General features: G+C 36.8%; 1 protein-coding gene across 1 annotated transcript in view; it reads left to right on the top strand.

Annotated features, from left to right (window-relative positions):
* Fcho2 (FCH and mu domain containing endocytic adaptor 2) overlaps positions 1-16,247 on the top strand; it is an 83,255-nt gene that overhangs the window by 20,073 nt on the left and 46,935 nt on the right. Inside the window, exons 6-7 of the mRNA XM_055598392.1 lie at positions 6,268-6,366; positions 7,473-7,569. Coding sequence (XP_055454367.1) covers positions 6,268-6,366; positions 7,473-7,569 — 196 coding nt within the window. The remainder of the gene's footprint in view (positions 1-6,267; positions 6,367-7,472; positions 7,570-16,247) is intronic.

Below are 16,247 nucleotides of genomic sequence, written 5' to 3'. Positions count from 1 at the left end.
CATCTTGTTTGGGAGATTGAGGGCCAACATGCCAGAGTGTTAATGCTTGTTATACCAGTTACTTTTCACATTACTGTGACCGAATACCCAAGGGAGGGCTACCTCCGCCTCGGCTCAGGGCTCAATTGCTCATGAGAGAGAAGACAGAAGATGAGGCTATTTTCTTACATCTCAGTGGGTCGGGAAGCAAAGGTTCAGTGTGGAAGTAGACCAGCCTAGACTCCTCAAGCCCTGGCCCTGTCTTCTCTATCTACCAGCCAAGCACATTTGTCCAAAGGATTCCATGATCTTCCAAACAGTTGAACCAGCCGGGACCAAGTGTGCAGACACATGAGCCTGTGATAGACAGTGCACTTTCAGACGATAACAGTCCTAAGGGTTATTCAGATAAATGAGAAGAGCTGTTTGGAGATACTTGAGGAAAATGAAGGCTTGGTAGATGGCGAAGACAGTGCTGCTTGTCAGGCTTGAGTCCTGATTATATGACTTCTGTGTAAGAAGAAAATAGAAGATGCTGAGAGCTGAAGACATGACAGTGAACAAAACAGTGAAAAACCCTCTTCTCAAAGGACTGAAATTTTAGTGAATGAAGGTAGACAAGGAAAATGTTTGTGCTCTTTTAACTTGGGATAAATTATATGTAATTTGGTATTCTTTTCGGTCCTAGTTGAAGGCCTATTTTAAGGTAGGTGCACTTTATGAATCCTACCTAATAACATTTCTGCTCTCAACTCTTCTTATGTTCTTAGCACCCAGCACCATTTAAGACATCAGGAATTTAATTTCATCTAGTAGATAATAGAGGACCAGTCAAAGCTTACCATATCATGTTGCATGTTTTTATGGTGTGCTGCAGCTCAGGGCATGAGGCTAATGATGGGACTTTCTGGAACACCGGCTCCTTCACTCCTTTTCTGTGCTGTGTCTTTTCCACATGTAAATTATACGAGGACAAGGACTGGATACTTCATTTATTTTTATTTTTCTCAGCAGTTAAAATAGTTTTTCTCTTTTGGTGGGCATATATTAGATACTAAGTCTTGATAACTGACACTTTGATTGCTAGTTCTTTTTCTGTCTCTTCACTTGAGGAAATGAACAACTTACACCTCAGAAACCAAAGGGTATATGTACTTGTATGCAGGTACTCACATCCATGTTTACCTGTTATGCCCCAAAGGCACTGTGCTAAATGCAGGAGTATTCAGTTGACAGTACAGAGGATGGGGCAGACATGAAATACATGCATATAAAGTAACAAATTTTTATGAATGTTGTAAAGGAAAGGACTAGGCTTTTAGGAGATAGACTAATAAGACTAACCAAATTTAAACCAGGAGGTTGGAAGATTTGTTTTGGGAAAGTGACATTTAAAATTAAGATTTGGGGTTGGCAAGTAAAGGTATTTGCTGCCTAATATCTGGAGTTTAGTCCCTTGTCCATTTGGTAAAAGGAGAGAATTTGTTCCTGTTGTCTTCTGACATCCATGTGCGGTGTGGTGTACCCCTCCCCCCAATGTAATAAATAAGTGTAAAACTTAAAAATACTGAAATAAAATAGACTTGAAAAATGAGTAGAATAGTAGGTTAGAGTTATCCTAGGCTTTGGGATAAAAGTCCAAAAGTATAAAATAGATGGATGCTATATTCTACAAAGTAAAGGAAAACTGAGAAAAATAAAAAGGAAATAGTTAAAAGAAACGAGCTTTAAAAAAAATGGGTGAAGACTACAATATACGAAGGATTAGTTGTTCTCCTAGGAGCAGCTGGCAGCCTGATAGCCACTTAAATTTTGTTGTAACATGATTGCATCTGTATTTTAAAAGTTAGTTCTGGCAGTTTTGTGGAGAATGTATTATTCTAGCCCCAGAATTGATGAGTAGTCCAGTTTGGAGGTCAGCATAATAGTCAGGTGAGAAGGATGAGGGTCTTAACGGTTCAATTTGGAGGAAGGCTGCAAAATGCTGTTGAAATCTCAGGGATTAGGGAGGGAGAGAAATTCTCAGGGAGATGAGATCATTTTCAAATCTTGACTTGTCACATGCATGGATAGAGAAGTGGGAGAGGCTTCGTAAGCACTTAGGTGACCTGTGAGAAGTGGTCAGGTGTTCAGTTAGAGAGCATGTTGACTTTGAGATAGCAGGTGCTGCTGTAGCACTGGAAGTCCAGAGTTGTTTTTACTATAAGTCTTGACAGCAAAACTTGACCTGAATCTCTGTGAAGCTGTTTATAATTTTACCTAGGACTGAATGTACATGCTCTCTTCAGAAATGTTAATGTGATTAATAAGCATCAGATTGTACTGATAGTATAAAATATGTCATATTTTATAGTACAATGTGTATTTATTTTAAAAATCCAAAAAAATTGAATTCTAAAAGATGCTTGGCCTCAAGACTTTGAGTAAGAAATTATAAGCTGAGCCTTTATAAAATAGTGTGAGTTCACAAAGCCATGATGACTTCATGTTGATTTGCATGGGGTCATTGAGAACTTGATAGAGGAAGAGACGCTGAAATCCAAGTGAAAGCCAGAGACAAAGAAAACTGGGACTTGCTGTGTCAGCACAGCCATAAATAATGATTGCAGAAGATTTCATTGGTTGTGTTGTGTAGAAAAGATGGCTTTAGTTGTATTAAATGAGATGCTCTAAAAATGGAAGTTTCTGTTGTAAGGAAGGCAAGTACAGACTGCAACAAATCCTGTTTTGTCTCCTAAGTCATTAAGGACACATTTATAAAGCAGTTGCTATTGATTTGTTAGTTAATCATTTAAATTAGAGTAGGAATTAGAATCTGTTAAGTATTTTTCTTTATTGCATTAATGTTACTTTAACATTTTTTAAATTCAAAAAAATATTTTATGGGAGTTTTACCTGCATAGGCCAGAAGAGGGCATCAGTTCTCTTGGAACTGGAGTTCTAGACAGTTGTAAGCCCTCATGCGGGTGCTGAGAATTGAACATGGGTCCTCTGGGAGAGCAGCCAGTGCACTTAACCACTGAGCCATTTCTCCACTCACTAATTTTTTTTTAAATCTGTGTTTGTGTATAGCGCAGAGAACAGCTCTATGGAGTGCGGTATCTCCTTCCACTTTGTGGAATCCAGGGTTCAACTCAGACCTGTAGTTTTATAAACACACACACACGAGTTGTTTGTTTTGTGAGTTTGATTTTTAGATTCTGTATAGGCCTCTAGTTTATAATCTTGTGTTAATCTCTTGAGTGCTGGAATTACGGGCTGGTGCCACTTTACCTCATTTTGATGTTAATTTTTTCCCTTCCCCCGAAGTAGGGTTTCACTGTGTAGCCCTGGCTTACTGGGAACTCACTATATAGACGAGGCTGGCATTGAACTCATAGAAATTCATCTGCCTCTGCCTTCCAAATGTTAAGTTTAATGGTGTATGCAAACACACAGCTTTGCAATTTTTAAAAGACATTTTACAAATATTTTTCAGCATTCATCCTTCCATTTCCTTTTCTGCTCTCATTGCATTTTCTTCAAAATAGCATTTTAATTATTTACTCTGCCATTTGTAAATGAACATTAATTACTTAAACAGAATTGAGACCACACTACTTGTGAAGAGAGATGTTTATTCTGATTTAAATAATTCTTGCTAAATTTTACATTTTCCTGTGTCTTTCTCTTTTCTCACAGCTTGTATAGTGTGCACTTGCATACGTGCACACACACATACACACACACACACACACAACTGCCTAGTATTGTTTTTATTTTTTCTTAAGATACATATATTTTTAATTATGTAATGTGTACCCACACAGGCCAGAAGAGGGCATGGAATCACCTGGAGCTGGCCATTTGTAAGCCTTCGGGTCCTCTGCAAGTGCAGTACATGCTTTTAACTGCGAGCCTTCTCTTAATCTGTTAAATTTTCACCAGGCTCTCCCCATGTATCCCAGGCTGGCCTCAAACTCATGACCTTCTTGTTTAGCCTTCCACCTGTAGCAGTACCTGTAAGTTGTCACATACCACTAAAACAGATTCCTATTATTTCTCCCCCTTCCTTTTTTTTTTTTTTTTTTAAATCTTTTTATTTATGTGTATGCATGAATGTATGTCTGGTGAATTGTGCCATGTGGGTGTGGGTGTCTCAGGCCAGAACAGGATCTTAGACCCCCTGAGGTAGTGACTAATTTTGAGTAATAACAGTAGGTATTGGTGTGCTTTTGTATCCTAAAGGAAAAATTCCGCAGTCTCAGAATTGTATCTGACGTGTGCACTGAGTTAAATGTGGATTCATGTTTCAAGATACTTCTGACTAGGACGAGGAGAGTTGGCTCAGTGGTTGAGAACACTGGCCACCTTTCAGAAGACCTGGGTTCAAGTCTCAGCACCTACATGGCAGCTCACAACTATTTGTTACTCCTGTTCCAGGGGATCTAACACCATTTCAGGCACAGCAAGCACATGGTGCACAGATATGCATTCAGGCAAAACACGCAGACACGTGAAAAATATGAAGACACTTTCCTTAGAAGTAGGGGATCATATGAGACTAGTTGTATGAGTCAGTTTCACTATATTTAGTTGTATTTGCTTATGGGAAAATACTTTGTTAATAAATTTTTGACTTTTAAGCTGAGGCTCATTCTTTTTTTAATTTTTTATTAAATACTTTTTATTTTGTGTAAGCATTTTGCCTGCATGTGTTAGGTGTATCATGTACAAGGTGCCTGCAGAGGTCAGAAGGAGGAACAGATCTTCTGGAATTAGGGATGGTTGTGAATCACTGTGTGTGTGCTTGGAACTGAACCGGGTCCACTGCAAGAGAAGCCAGTGCTGTTGCAGAGAGCACTCTCAACCAGTGCTGAGCCATCTCTCCAGCCCCTGGACCATTTCTTCTATTACGGATTTAGAATCATCCTCCCGTTGGACATTCCTCAAGTATCTCTCCTCCTCTAAAGATTTATTTATGTGGATCTCTTTGTGTTCATGGGTGTCTGCTGAGATGAGAAGAAGGCCTCAGAATTTCTGTAGCTGGAGGTACAGCCTGTTACAAGCCATCTGACTAGGTGCTGGGAACTGACCTTGGGCCAATACAAAAGCTGTAGGTATTCTCAGGCCCTGAGCCAGTTCTCTAGCCTGGATGTTCTTACGTTCCTTCTTAAAGATAGCTCAGGACCTTGAAATTGATATTTTATTAGCATGGACAGGATGAGTCACTCTCATCTGTCAGCCTCATCACTGAGGCTGATGGATTTTTGGGAGCGCTTAGTTCAGTTCACACATAAATAAAAATCATAGTTTTGACTTTATTGATAGATTTTTAACTGATCCACACAAATGTAGATATTAATCTGTCTGTATTAATGATTTCTGATCAAGTAACTCAGTGCTGAATAAATTTGGACATTAATGTGAGGAGAGAGAATTTAATTTTATATCTTAACCTGAGAAAAATAATTGGAAATTTAGGCCCATTCTTTAGAATTGATTTAATTTGATTAAAAAAATAATCTGTGCACTAGAACAGAAAATTGTATTTTAGGGAAGGAGAAAACACTCAAAGGTTGAACAAGTTTAGAAAATGCTGGGGTAAGTAAAGTGAAGTAGGTTCCATTATTTCAGTATTTCTCAGGGGGGTTTTGATCATTTGTTTTTGCAAAGCAAAAGCTAGCAGTGGTATTCTCTGGGTTAGAGATGTCATAACTGGGAAGTTCCTGTCCTGTAGCATTGCCCTTGTCTCTCTGTCCAGGCATCCCAGAGACCCATGCGCTGGTGTGACACCCCCTCCTCCCATTCTGGGGCATTCTCACCTTCCTTGGAGAACCGCTGAGAAAGATTGCTTATGTGTTTCAAGGTTCTTTGATCACAGACTTTAATTTATTAACTTTTCAAAAGTTAGGCAGGTTGAGATTCTTTGGGCAGATGGTATAGACTTTAGAGTTAAATGGTAAGGCTTTTTTGCTCTGCCAGCACCAGCTCAATTTTGGAAACTTTTCTCTGGTTTTTGTAATACGGTTATCTTATGCACCTACTAAGTTTTTAAAATCCTGATTGTAGAATGTAACTTGTAGTATATTCGGACTCTTGAAAAAAAAGATTACATTTGCCTAAGAAAATGGGATAACAAAAATTTAACTTTATTAGATCTTTTTGTCTAGAAGCATTTTAAACATAGTGCTATTTTAATTTAGTTACCTATATTGAAATGGTTTCTAAAACTTGTCTTGATTTCAGAATATATAGTTTTATGTATTTATGTATTTCATAATCAAAACTTTTATATTTCAAACCCAGAAATTTCAAGATATTGAAGAAACTCATCTCATTCACATAAAAGAAATTATAGGATCCTTGTCAAATGCTATAAAGGAAATTCATTTACAAATAGGCCAGGTAAATATTTGTCTTTATGTTGAAGTGGTTTATGAAAATTTTATGTTCTTTATTAGATCTTTTATCACATTACTTGGAAACCATATGTATGATACTGAATTGTTTCAGATGAAGAATAGATGTTTACATGTTTTTTTTTTTTTATTGATCACTAAGCATGATAATTCATTATTATTATTTGCTTTTTGAGACAAAGTTTTTTGTATAACCCTGGTTGTCCTAGAACTCACTCTGTAGAGCAGGCTGGCCTCAAACTGAGATCTGCCTGTCCCTACCTTGTAAGTGCTGGGATTAAAGGCATTCGCTGGTAATTTATAATTTTTTTAAGATTTATTTTTTACTGTTTTTAAATGTACACATGACGACTAAAGGTGCTTCGAGGTGAAAGGTGTCAGATTCTGTTGAAGGTGGAGATATTGATGTCTATGAGCCTCTTCAGTGGGTGATGGGAATTGAACTTGGGTCCTCTGAAAGAGCAACCACTAAGTCCCAATATAAATTTTTTTAAAGTAACTAAGTACTATAAAATTATAGTTACTATATAACTATACTTACCAGTATTACTATATAGCTAACCATATAGTTAGTATATACTAAACAACTCTTTATTTTAAAGGCTTACATACTTCTGAGAGTTAACTGTGAGTCTTTTTTATTAATTGGACATTACCAACTTCTGAGTACGTCTTTCCAAGTTTTACTGCTTTAAGGTTAGAACAAACTCAGTAATATGCAGATTTAAATGTGGAAGTGTTGAGAATGTGTTTAGTGATAATTTGGAGTGTATTGCAATAAGGAGAGAGAGAGAGAAAAGGTCTTTTCCTTTGCTATTAAAAATGCAGATATTGCCTTTATAAGTTTTATTTATCATAAGAATTCTGTTTATAAAATAATCAAAAGTGGCAATAATAAATTACCTACAAGGCAATGTCTTAACAGAAGTTGATGTCCAGAAATCTGTCAACATAGTTAGGAAATAGCATGGGAAGTTAAAAAATAAAATTCTGGTGAACTTGCTTTGAAATTGCTTTGTAGTAGTTTTCTGAATTAAAATAAGAATGTTAGTTTAAAAAAAAATAAAGAAAAAACTTTGTTTTTTTTAAAAGGTTCATGAAGAATTTATAAATAATATGGCCAATACTACAATTGAAAGTTTGATACAAAAATTTGCTGAGTCAAAAGGCACAGGAAAGGAAAGACCTGGTAAGATGATAAACTGAAAGCAAACACGTATTTGTCTTATTATTATTTTTTTTCAAAGGCAGAATGTTGCTATTTAGCATAGACTGGCTCATGAACTCCTTGCTTTTGTATGGTAGCATTTTTTAAATGCTTGTATTTGAATACATACCTGCCCTGAATAACATTTTTAAACTGTAAAACGGAGTCGAGCTTAAAAACGAGGCACATTTGTTTGTTCATTTTAGATTTTGTTTGTTCATTTTATATTGTGTTTTGCCTATGTGTGTCTGTATGCCACATGCATGCCTGCTACCCAAGGAGGCCAAAGAAGATGTCAAATCTCCTGATACTGGAGTTATGGATGGTTGTGAGCCAGCATGTGGATGCTGGGAATTGAAGGAGAGCAAGAAGTCCTCTAAACAACTGAGTGGCCTCTCCAGTTCCTAAATTAAGGCTTCTGTTACAATATTATAGTTAATAATTTAGTTAGGTAAAAAGATTATGTAACCTTTACTAAATAGTCTATCTGCAGTTTGTTTAGATATCTGAAAGGAGAGCTCACTCCAGATACAGAAGGCTCGTTTAATAAAGAAAGAGTAGGAGGAAATACCCTTTCAGCACTGGGACCAATATAGAACCTTTCTTAAAATTGAATGGCTTTTCTTTCCTCATTCACATACATTTCTAGGGAATGTTTTTATTGAGTGCCAAGCGTGCTAAACATTAGGAATACACCAGTGAATGAACAAATGTAGGAGTCCTGGTTTTAGCTTTTGTGAGTACATGACCCCAGATTCTGGTAGTCAGTGTGTAGATCATGCTGGCCTTAAACTCACAGAGGTTCTCCTGCTTCTGCCTCCTGAATATTGAGACAAAAGGCATGTGTTACCATGCCTAGCTTCAAAATTCTACTTTTTTAAAAAGGTGTATTTTATTTATTTGTTTGTTTGTTTATTGAAACAGGGGCTCTCTTCTATGTAGCTCTAGCTATCCTGTAACTCTGTGTAGACCAGGTTGTCCTTGAACTCTGCTTCTTCCTCCCAGGTGCTGGGATCAAAGTGTTTGCCACTGTGCCTGGTCCCATATCCTACTTTTAATGAGCATATTATGACATTGAATGTAAAAAGTAGCTATTTTCTCTTTTTATTTAGTATACTTACAATCTTCCAGATTTCTTGACCGTATTATTTACTGTACATGTAAAAAAATATATTTTATTCTACAGGTAAAAATAATTCAGTCATAAGATTCCCTGCAGTCTGGCCAGACTTTGGCTATGAGTCTCAGCATTTGCTTTAATACCCTGCTGGATAGAGTCTTTCAGATGCCCTTTGTGGTAGGCTCCTGTCCTGTTCCCTGTTTTCTCCCTCTTCCAATATCTATCCTTTTGCCTTTCTTCCTTCTTGCTTAGCCCTTTAGGAGTACAGATTTTAATATGTTTAGCCTATATTATATTTCTAATATCCACTTATAAGTGAGTATATGCCATATGTGTCTTGAAAGAAAGGGGAGATGAAACACCTGGAGGGGACAGGAGCTCCACAAGGAGAGCAACAGAACCAAAATTCTAGACACAGGGGTCTTTTCTGAGACTGATACTCCAACCAAGGACCATGCATGAAGATAATCTAGAACCCCTGCATAGATGTAGCCTATGGCAGCTCAGTGTCCAAGTGGGTTCCCTAGTAAGGGGAACAGGGACTGTCTCTGACATGAACTCAGCTAGCTCTTTGATCACCTGCCCCTGAAGGGGGAGCAGCATTACCAGGCCACAGAGAAAGACAATGCAGCCAGTCCTGATGAGACCTGATAGGCTAGGGTCAGATGGAAGGAGAGGAGGACCTCCCCAATCATTGGACTGGGGGAGGGGCATGGGAGGAGAAGAAGGAGAAAGGGTGGGATTATGAGGGGGATGAGGGAGGGGCCACATCTGGGATACAAAATGAACAAATTATAATTAATAAAAAAATAAAGTAATTAAAAATAATAATTCGGTCAGCTTAAGCTATAGTGTGGAATTAAGAAAAATAGGTTAAGATAGAAGAAAAATTTGCAAATCAGTTTTCTTCATTATATCAGAAAAGCAAGACTTGAAACCTGAGTCATTTAAAGTTTCTTTTCTTCCCAAATTTAATTAATTTTTAAATTACTGATTAAATTATATTGGTATTTCTCTTTCAGACTTTTCTGGTTTTTCAACCTGCCTGATTAATTTGTAGTTTACTTACAGTGCCTCAGAGGATACTTCTCAGCAGGTTCCCTTAAAACATTATAGCACATACATATCTAAGTATGCAAATAACAAGTAGCTGGGCAGTGGTGGTGAACACCCTTTAATTCCAGCACTTGGGAGGAAGAACCCAAGAATAGAATAGAGTCTTTCGGATGCCCTTTGTGGTAGGCACCTGTATGCCACATCTATAGGAGTCGCAGGATAGCCAAGGTTACACAGAAACCCAGTCTAAAAAAAAAAACAAGAAACAAACACAAAAACTTTACATTTATGCTACTCATAAATCTTTGAATTTTTATTATAGACAAAATATAAGTTAAAATCTGTACTTGCACTCAAAGCCCTTAAGGAAGGACTTAGGGTGACCCCAGTACCAACTGAATTGCTTTTCAGTTTCTGCACATAACCTTTCTTTTTCTTTGATGCCTTAGTTGTGTTTATTTTCCTACACTATAGAATAGTATATTCCACATCTTTTCCACCTCACATCTTTCCATTTATGTGAAAAATAAATAGGGAGGGGCTTATGGGGGGATACAAAATGAATAAAGTGTAATTAATAAAAAATTAAAAAAAAAAGAAAGAAAAATAAATGCCCTCTTGCAGAGTCAGGTTATATATTGCTCCCGTCATCAAAAAAGACCCTAAACTTCATACCTCTCCTTTTTGTGTACTTGTGAAGACATTCTATCTACCCTCTGTGCATCTTCCATTCTATATTTATAAACAGTTATGATTTTGTTGAATGATGAATAAATGAATATAGAATGGTAAGATTGGACTGAACTGTCCAAATTTACTTTTAGAAAAATCTTCATTATGTGTTCATAATCTTCAGAGAGTTGCTAAAGACGAAAGTGCGTCTGCAAAGTGACTGCAGCAGTATAGGGCACAGATTCCAGTACTCAGTAAGCCTTAAGTGCAACTCTCTGAAGTAGGGATGATTATTTGAATTTTATAGTTGAGGTTGAGAAGCCAAAGATGTGCCTAAGTTAATATATGAGATAAAACTGGTTTTCAGTTCCAGGATTCTTGATCTCAAGGCCAGCTGGGAAAAAAAATGAAGTAGAGCTAGTTAAAGATAGAGTAAGGATGGTAAGATAGCTAAGTAGGGATTTTATCTTTGTATTCTTGTTATGAGTCAAATTGTAGCCTTCTAAATGTTCTCATTGTCAGAAATTGAGTAAGGTGTACCAGAGATCTTCCTATATTATTTTTTTGTAATTATATGTATATTTACAATCATCTAAAATTTGTCTGAAAAATTAGTTGAAACCAGGATTCTTGAGCTGAAATCTGTATCTATGCTTATAAGCAGATGATCCAGAGTATTATGTTAAAAAAAAAAAGAAAAGAAGAGAAAAAGAATCAGTTTGAGGTGGCTTGTCTTCAGACATTAAATCAGGGGATAATTGGAACATTAAAATGTTACACCAGTAGTTATTCTGTCTCAGCCTCTGAAGTGGAGCCTCTGGCATGACCTACCATTCTCGGCTTTGACTGACATGTTTTGTAGCTTTTTGTGGTAGGGGGTTGAGACAGGGTCTTACTGGGTATCTCTCTGCTGTCCTAGAACTCACTCTATAGACCAGGCTTGGCCTCTGACTCACACAGGCCCACTGGCCTCTGCCTCCCAAGTGCTGGGATTAAAGATGTGACTACCATGCCCAGCTCTGGTTTTGGTAGCATTTTATTTCTTATCTTGATGCAATTCTTTGTTTGTTTGCTTTTGTTTTATTTTTGTTTTTGAGAGAGTCTTCCCATAGTCCTGGCTGGCCTCAAATCCACAGATTTATACCTGCTTTGCCTCCCTAGTATTAGATTAAAGGAATGTGCCACTATGCCAGTCCTGATGTACATTTTTTTCTACTCTATTTGGGCTTTCTGGACTTGTGTGCTGCTCGTTTGTGTATTGTTAGTGTCATTTCCGAAGAGTACTCAGGCAAGGCCTGTCAAGTTTGTGGTATGTGTATCATGGATGATACTGCCACTAGATCATAGTGTTTTTTTCCTCTAAGGAGGATGGATCTCAGAACTATCTCATCACAGTACTCTGCAGTTTCTGCCTGGCACTCACGTTGAAATATCTCTGACTTCATTGAATAGACTCTTTGTTTTCACATGTTGACAAGCCATTTTAAACAAGCTTAAGTAAGAAAATTTCATGCCATGCTTTTTTTAAGCTGGAAGGACAAGAGTGAATTCAAGGACCAAGTAGATCATTAGGACTTGTTTTATTTTCTCTCTCTAACCTCTTTCTTATTTCTGCTTGTCTCTGCTTTGCTTAACTTTTAAAAGTTTTTATTGTAGATGTTTTCTGCATTGCTGTCAGTAACTATGTCAGTTGAGAATCCAAGTAGGAAAATATCAAAATTTGTCTGGTGTTAGTACAGTAATTTTAGGGAAGGTGTTTTTATGGCATACTTGTTTTACTTCTACATTGTAGTATCAGTGTACAAGCACATTAGACTATCAAGTAAAACTTTCAAAAACTGGAATAGATTGTAGATACGTTTCAATTATAGGACATCACGCTATTAATATTTAAATAATCAGTAATCTGAAACATTAATTCAGAAAGATTTATTTTATAATTAGGTAAACTAGAGGGAAAACATTACATAAGCTGGCTTGTCTTGCATTCATGGAATTGTACTACTTACTGAAAACTTTAAAATCATCTAACCCAAAGCCATTTATTTAACATAAATATGTTGGAACTTATGAAAACATGCATCTAATTTCATTTCATTAAAGTATCTTAGTTTACTTTTTGTTGCTGTGATAAAACACTTAACAGAACTCTTGAGGAGAAAAGAGTTTATTTCAGACTGTAGTTTATAGTCCATTATATAGGTACCTTAAGAAGCCTGGACATAGGAACTGAAGCAGAGGCCGTGGTTTCTCTGGAATTTGAATTATAATGACTGGATGCTTTGAATAGCAAAGCATCTGAAAGAGTCATAAAGAAACAGGTGTTTTCTAATTTAGATCTCTATTTATATCCTTACTTTACCTTAATAGTCAGTAAAGTAAATTTATTTTACCCCTAATCTGTCTGGTATATTGCATTTGCTGAAAGGGATATATACATAGCTGATGCTGGTCTAGAATTTGCTATGTAGCCTAGGTTTTTAGATTTAGTTCTCTTGCTTCACCTCCCATAGTACTGGCTTATAGGCATACCACTATACCCAACCTAAGATCTATAATTTTGTTGTTTCCAATTTTATAGTCATCCTGTTAACTTTACTGTCTGCTTCCATAAAAATTTAGTATTTACTAGTTAGAAGAAACAGTAAGATAAATAACTTTAAAAAATGAAAGTTACTAGGCCGTTATATAATGTTTGAAGATAAAGGTTTTGTTGAAAAGATTATCTTTGTTTTCATTACATGACAAAGTAGGTTCATAGCTTCCAGTTGAAGATTTCCAAGTACTTTAAAGTCAAAGATACTGCTCTTTAAAAATAAAAGAAAATAAAAAAATAAAGGCGTGGTGATGCATGCCTTTAATCCCAGCACTTGGGAGGCAGAGGCAGGTGGATCTCTGAGTTTGAGGTCAGCGTGGTCTACAGAGTGAGTTCCATGACAGCCAGGACCACACAGAGAAACCCTGTCTCGAAAAACTCAAAAAAAGAAGAAGAAAGATATAAATAGAAGGCTGAGAAAGGGTAGATGCTTAAAAAAAAAAAAAAAAAAAGCCATAAAGAAAAAGGGGGAAATGAGATTCCTGTGATTAGACTTCCTAAATAAGATTAATATGCTTAGATGTCTGGAATATTTCAGCCTCTATACTAGGCATATTATAAATTATAAAGTAAATAAACACTTTGAAAAAATACAATCTGTTAGTCATCTTTAAAGATTTGGTAAAATACCAAATCTAGAGAACTGACTATCCTGTGACCCTAACTCAGACTTCTTGTAAATTTCATAAATTTGTTTAAAAAAATTTTTTGCAAATAAAAATTTTAGCTGGTCACAGTGGTACATACCTGTAACTCTGTAACTCAGCACTTAGAGAGGCAGAAGCAGGCTGATCTCTGAGTTTGAGGCCAGCCTAGTCTATAGAGTAAGTCCAGGAAAAAGCCAAGGCTATACAAAGAAAAAACAAAAAAAACAAAAAAACAAAAAACAAAAACAAAATTTTATACAAAATTTTGAAAAAAACAAAAGAAAATTTCATACACTAAAATTAAGTAGATCCTAAGTTTGTACAATTCTGAACTTCTCTACAGGTGTTTCGGATGGAAGCCATGGAACTTGACATTAATTTTACGCTTTTAGTATTGAATGTATTTTATGCACTTAGCTACCACCAAAACCAAAAGATCTATGACAGAATTAGAACTAGACAATTACCTTTATATTTTTATGACACTTCTAAAAATTTTAAAATTTTATTTTATGTTTGAGTTCTCTATCTACATGTATACCTACATGCCAGAAGAGGGCACCAGATCACATTATAGATGGCTGTGAGCCACCATGTGGATACCGGGAATTGAACTCAGGACCTCTGGAAGAGTAGACAGTGCTCTTAACCACTAAGCCATCTGTCTAGTCTAGCCATTAAAGCAAAAATTTTATGGGCTGCCTGGCAATGCTTGCTTGCTTGCTTTCTCTCTCTCTCTTTTATTTTGAGACAGCGTTTCTCTGGGTATCCCTGGCTGTCCTGGAACACCAGGCAAGCCCTGAACACAGATATCTACCTGCCTTTGCTTCCTGAGTGTTGGAATTAAAGGTGTGCCTCACCACTACCTGGTAGATTTTTTTCCACTTTCTTCTTTTGGGATGGGGTGGTGTGGGAGAGTTGTCTCTCCAAGTTTTTTTAGTTTTGTTTGACTTTGCTTTTTTAAGGCTGGGAATCAGACATGCACCTTTGTATGTGACTTAGTTAAAAGTTGTGTTTAGGGCTGGAAAGATGACTCAGTGGTTAAGAACACTGGCTGTTCTTCCAAAGGTCCTGAGTTCAATTCCCAGCAACCATGTGGTGGCTCACAACTGTCTATAATGAGATCTGGTGTGCAGATGTACATGCAGACAGAATACTGTATACAGGACAAATAAAGAAATCTTTTTAAAAAAGTTGTGTGTATAGTAATAAGAATAAGGCTCTAGTAGTTTTATAATCTGTAAAAGAAGTTAACTCAAGCCATTTTGAATTTGAAAGGTAGTTTATTAGAAGGAAACTGAGTTACCTCAGTGTTCCAAACTCAGAAATGTAGCAAGGCTTCCGAAGGAAACCCATCCAGGAGGAAAATGAGCTATCACTATGTTCATGGTTTCTTACTCTCTTTGCTTTCAAAGGTACATGAAGTAAAGTGATCTCAGCAATGTCTTCTTGCTCATTTTCATTTGTTTCTTAGTTGCTTAGAGACAGTGAAGTCAAGGTTCTCTATTTGTTTTACCCTTCCAAATTTTTGGCCAAGTACTATGATTGGTTCAGGTTGAGTCCAGTCAGGCCAGGTTCTGTGTTGTGAATATGGTTATGCTTCTACTGTGTGAAGAACCAGCATATTCCAGAGAGTGAGGTGGGAGGGCCTGCAGGGGGGGGGGGGAAACAGATATGGCTATGCTGAGTTTAGTATAATACCAGAAGAAGTAGTATTGGATCCCTTGGGACTTGAGTTACAGACAGTTGTGAGCTGCCATGTGGTACTAAGAATTGAATCCATGTCCTTTGGAACAGCAGCCAATGCTCTTAACCACTGAGCCCTTTCTCTAGCCCCTGGTTTGTCATTTTGAAAAACAAAAGTTAATTTTGAACAAGTCCAGTTTACCAGATTTTTATTTTTATGTTTTATGCTTTTGATGTTATTTCTAAAAACATTTTGTGATACTGGGGGTGGAGTTCAGTATCCTAGTAGTTGCCTGTCAACTACTAGGCAAGCTGCTCTAGCACTGGGCTCTAGCCCAGCCTGTTTAACCAGAATTCACTGTGTGGCCCAGATCCGCAGTGAACTCCATCCTCTTTTAGCTAGAATTTCAGGCCTGCTTCACCAGTGAAACTTGGTGGCATAGCTAAGAAGTATTTGTCTTCTATGCCCGTGCATGCTTTTAATCTCAGCATGTGGGAAAGACAGTCAGGGCTACACAGAGAATCCCTGTCACACACACAAAAATCAGTATCACAAAACTTTTTTTCTAATTCTATAGTGGAAGTTTTATAGTTTTATAAGGACAAAAGGACAGCCTAGAAAGCTCCCACTGGTCAAAGCAAGAGTGACTTGAGCAAATAATAAAAAATGAACAGATTGAAAGGTAACCCAAAGGAGAAAGTTGCTGGGAGTTTGTACACATATTGAAAATATTTGGATAAATAATTTAAAACTTTTTTCAAAATAAAAATGTATAAATCTTTTTTAAAATTGCATTCATTCATTGTGTGTGTGTGTGTGTGTGTGTGTGTACAACTGTGTGTGTGTGTGTGTGTGTGTGTGTGTGTGTGTGTGTGTGTGTGT

Source organism: Psammomys obesus, unplaced genomic scaffold (genome assembly GCF_907164565.1).
Source record: "Psammomys obesus unplaced genomic scaffold, mPsaObe1.curated_primary_1811, whole genome shotgun sequence".
NCBI classification, from domain to species: Eukaryota; Metazoa; Chordata; class Mammalia; order Rodentia; family Muridae; genus Psammomys; species Psammomys obesus.
This window is presented reverse-complemented; position numbering and strand designations above follow the sequence as displayed.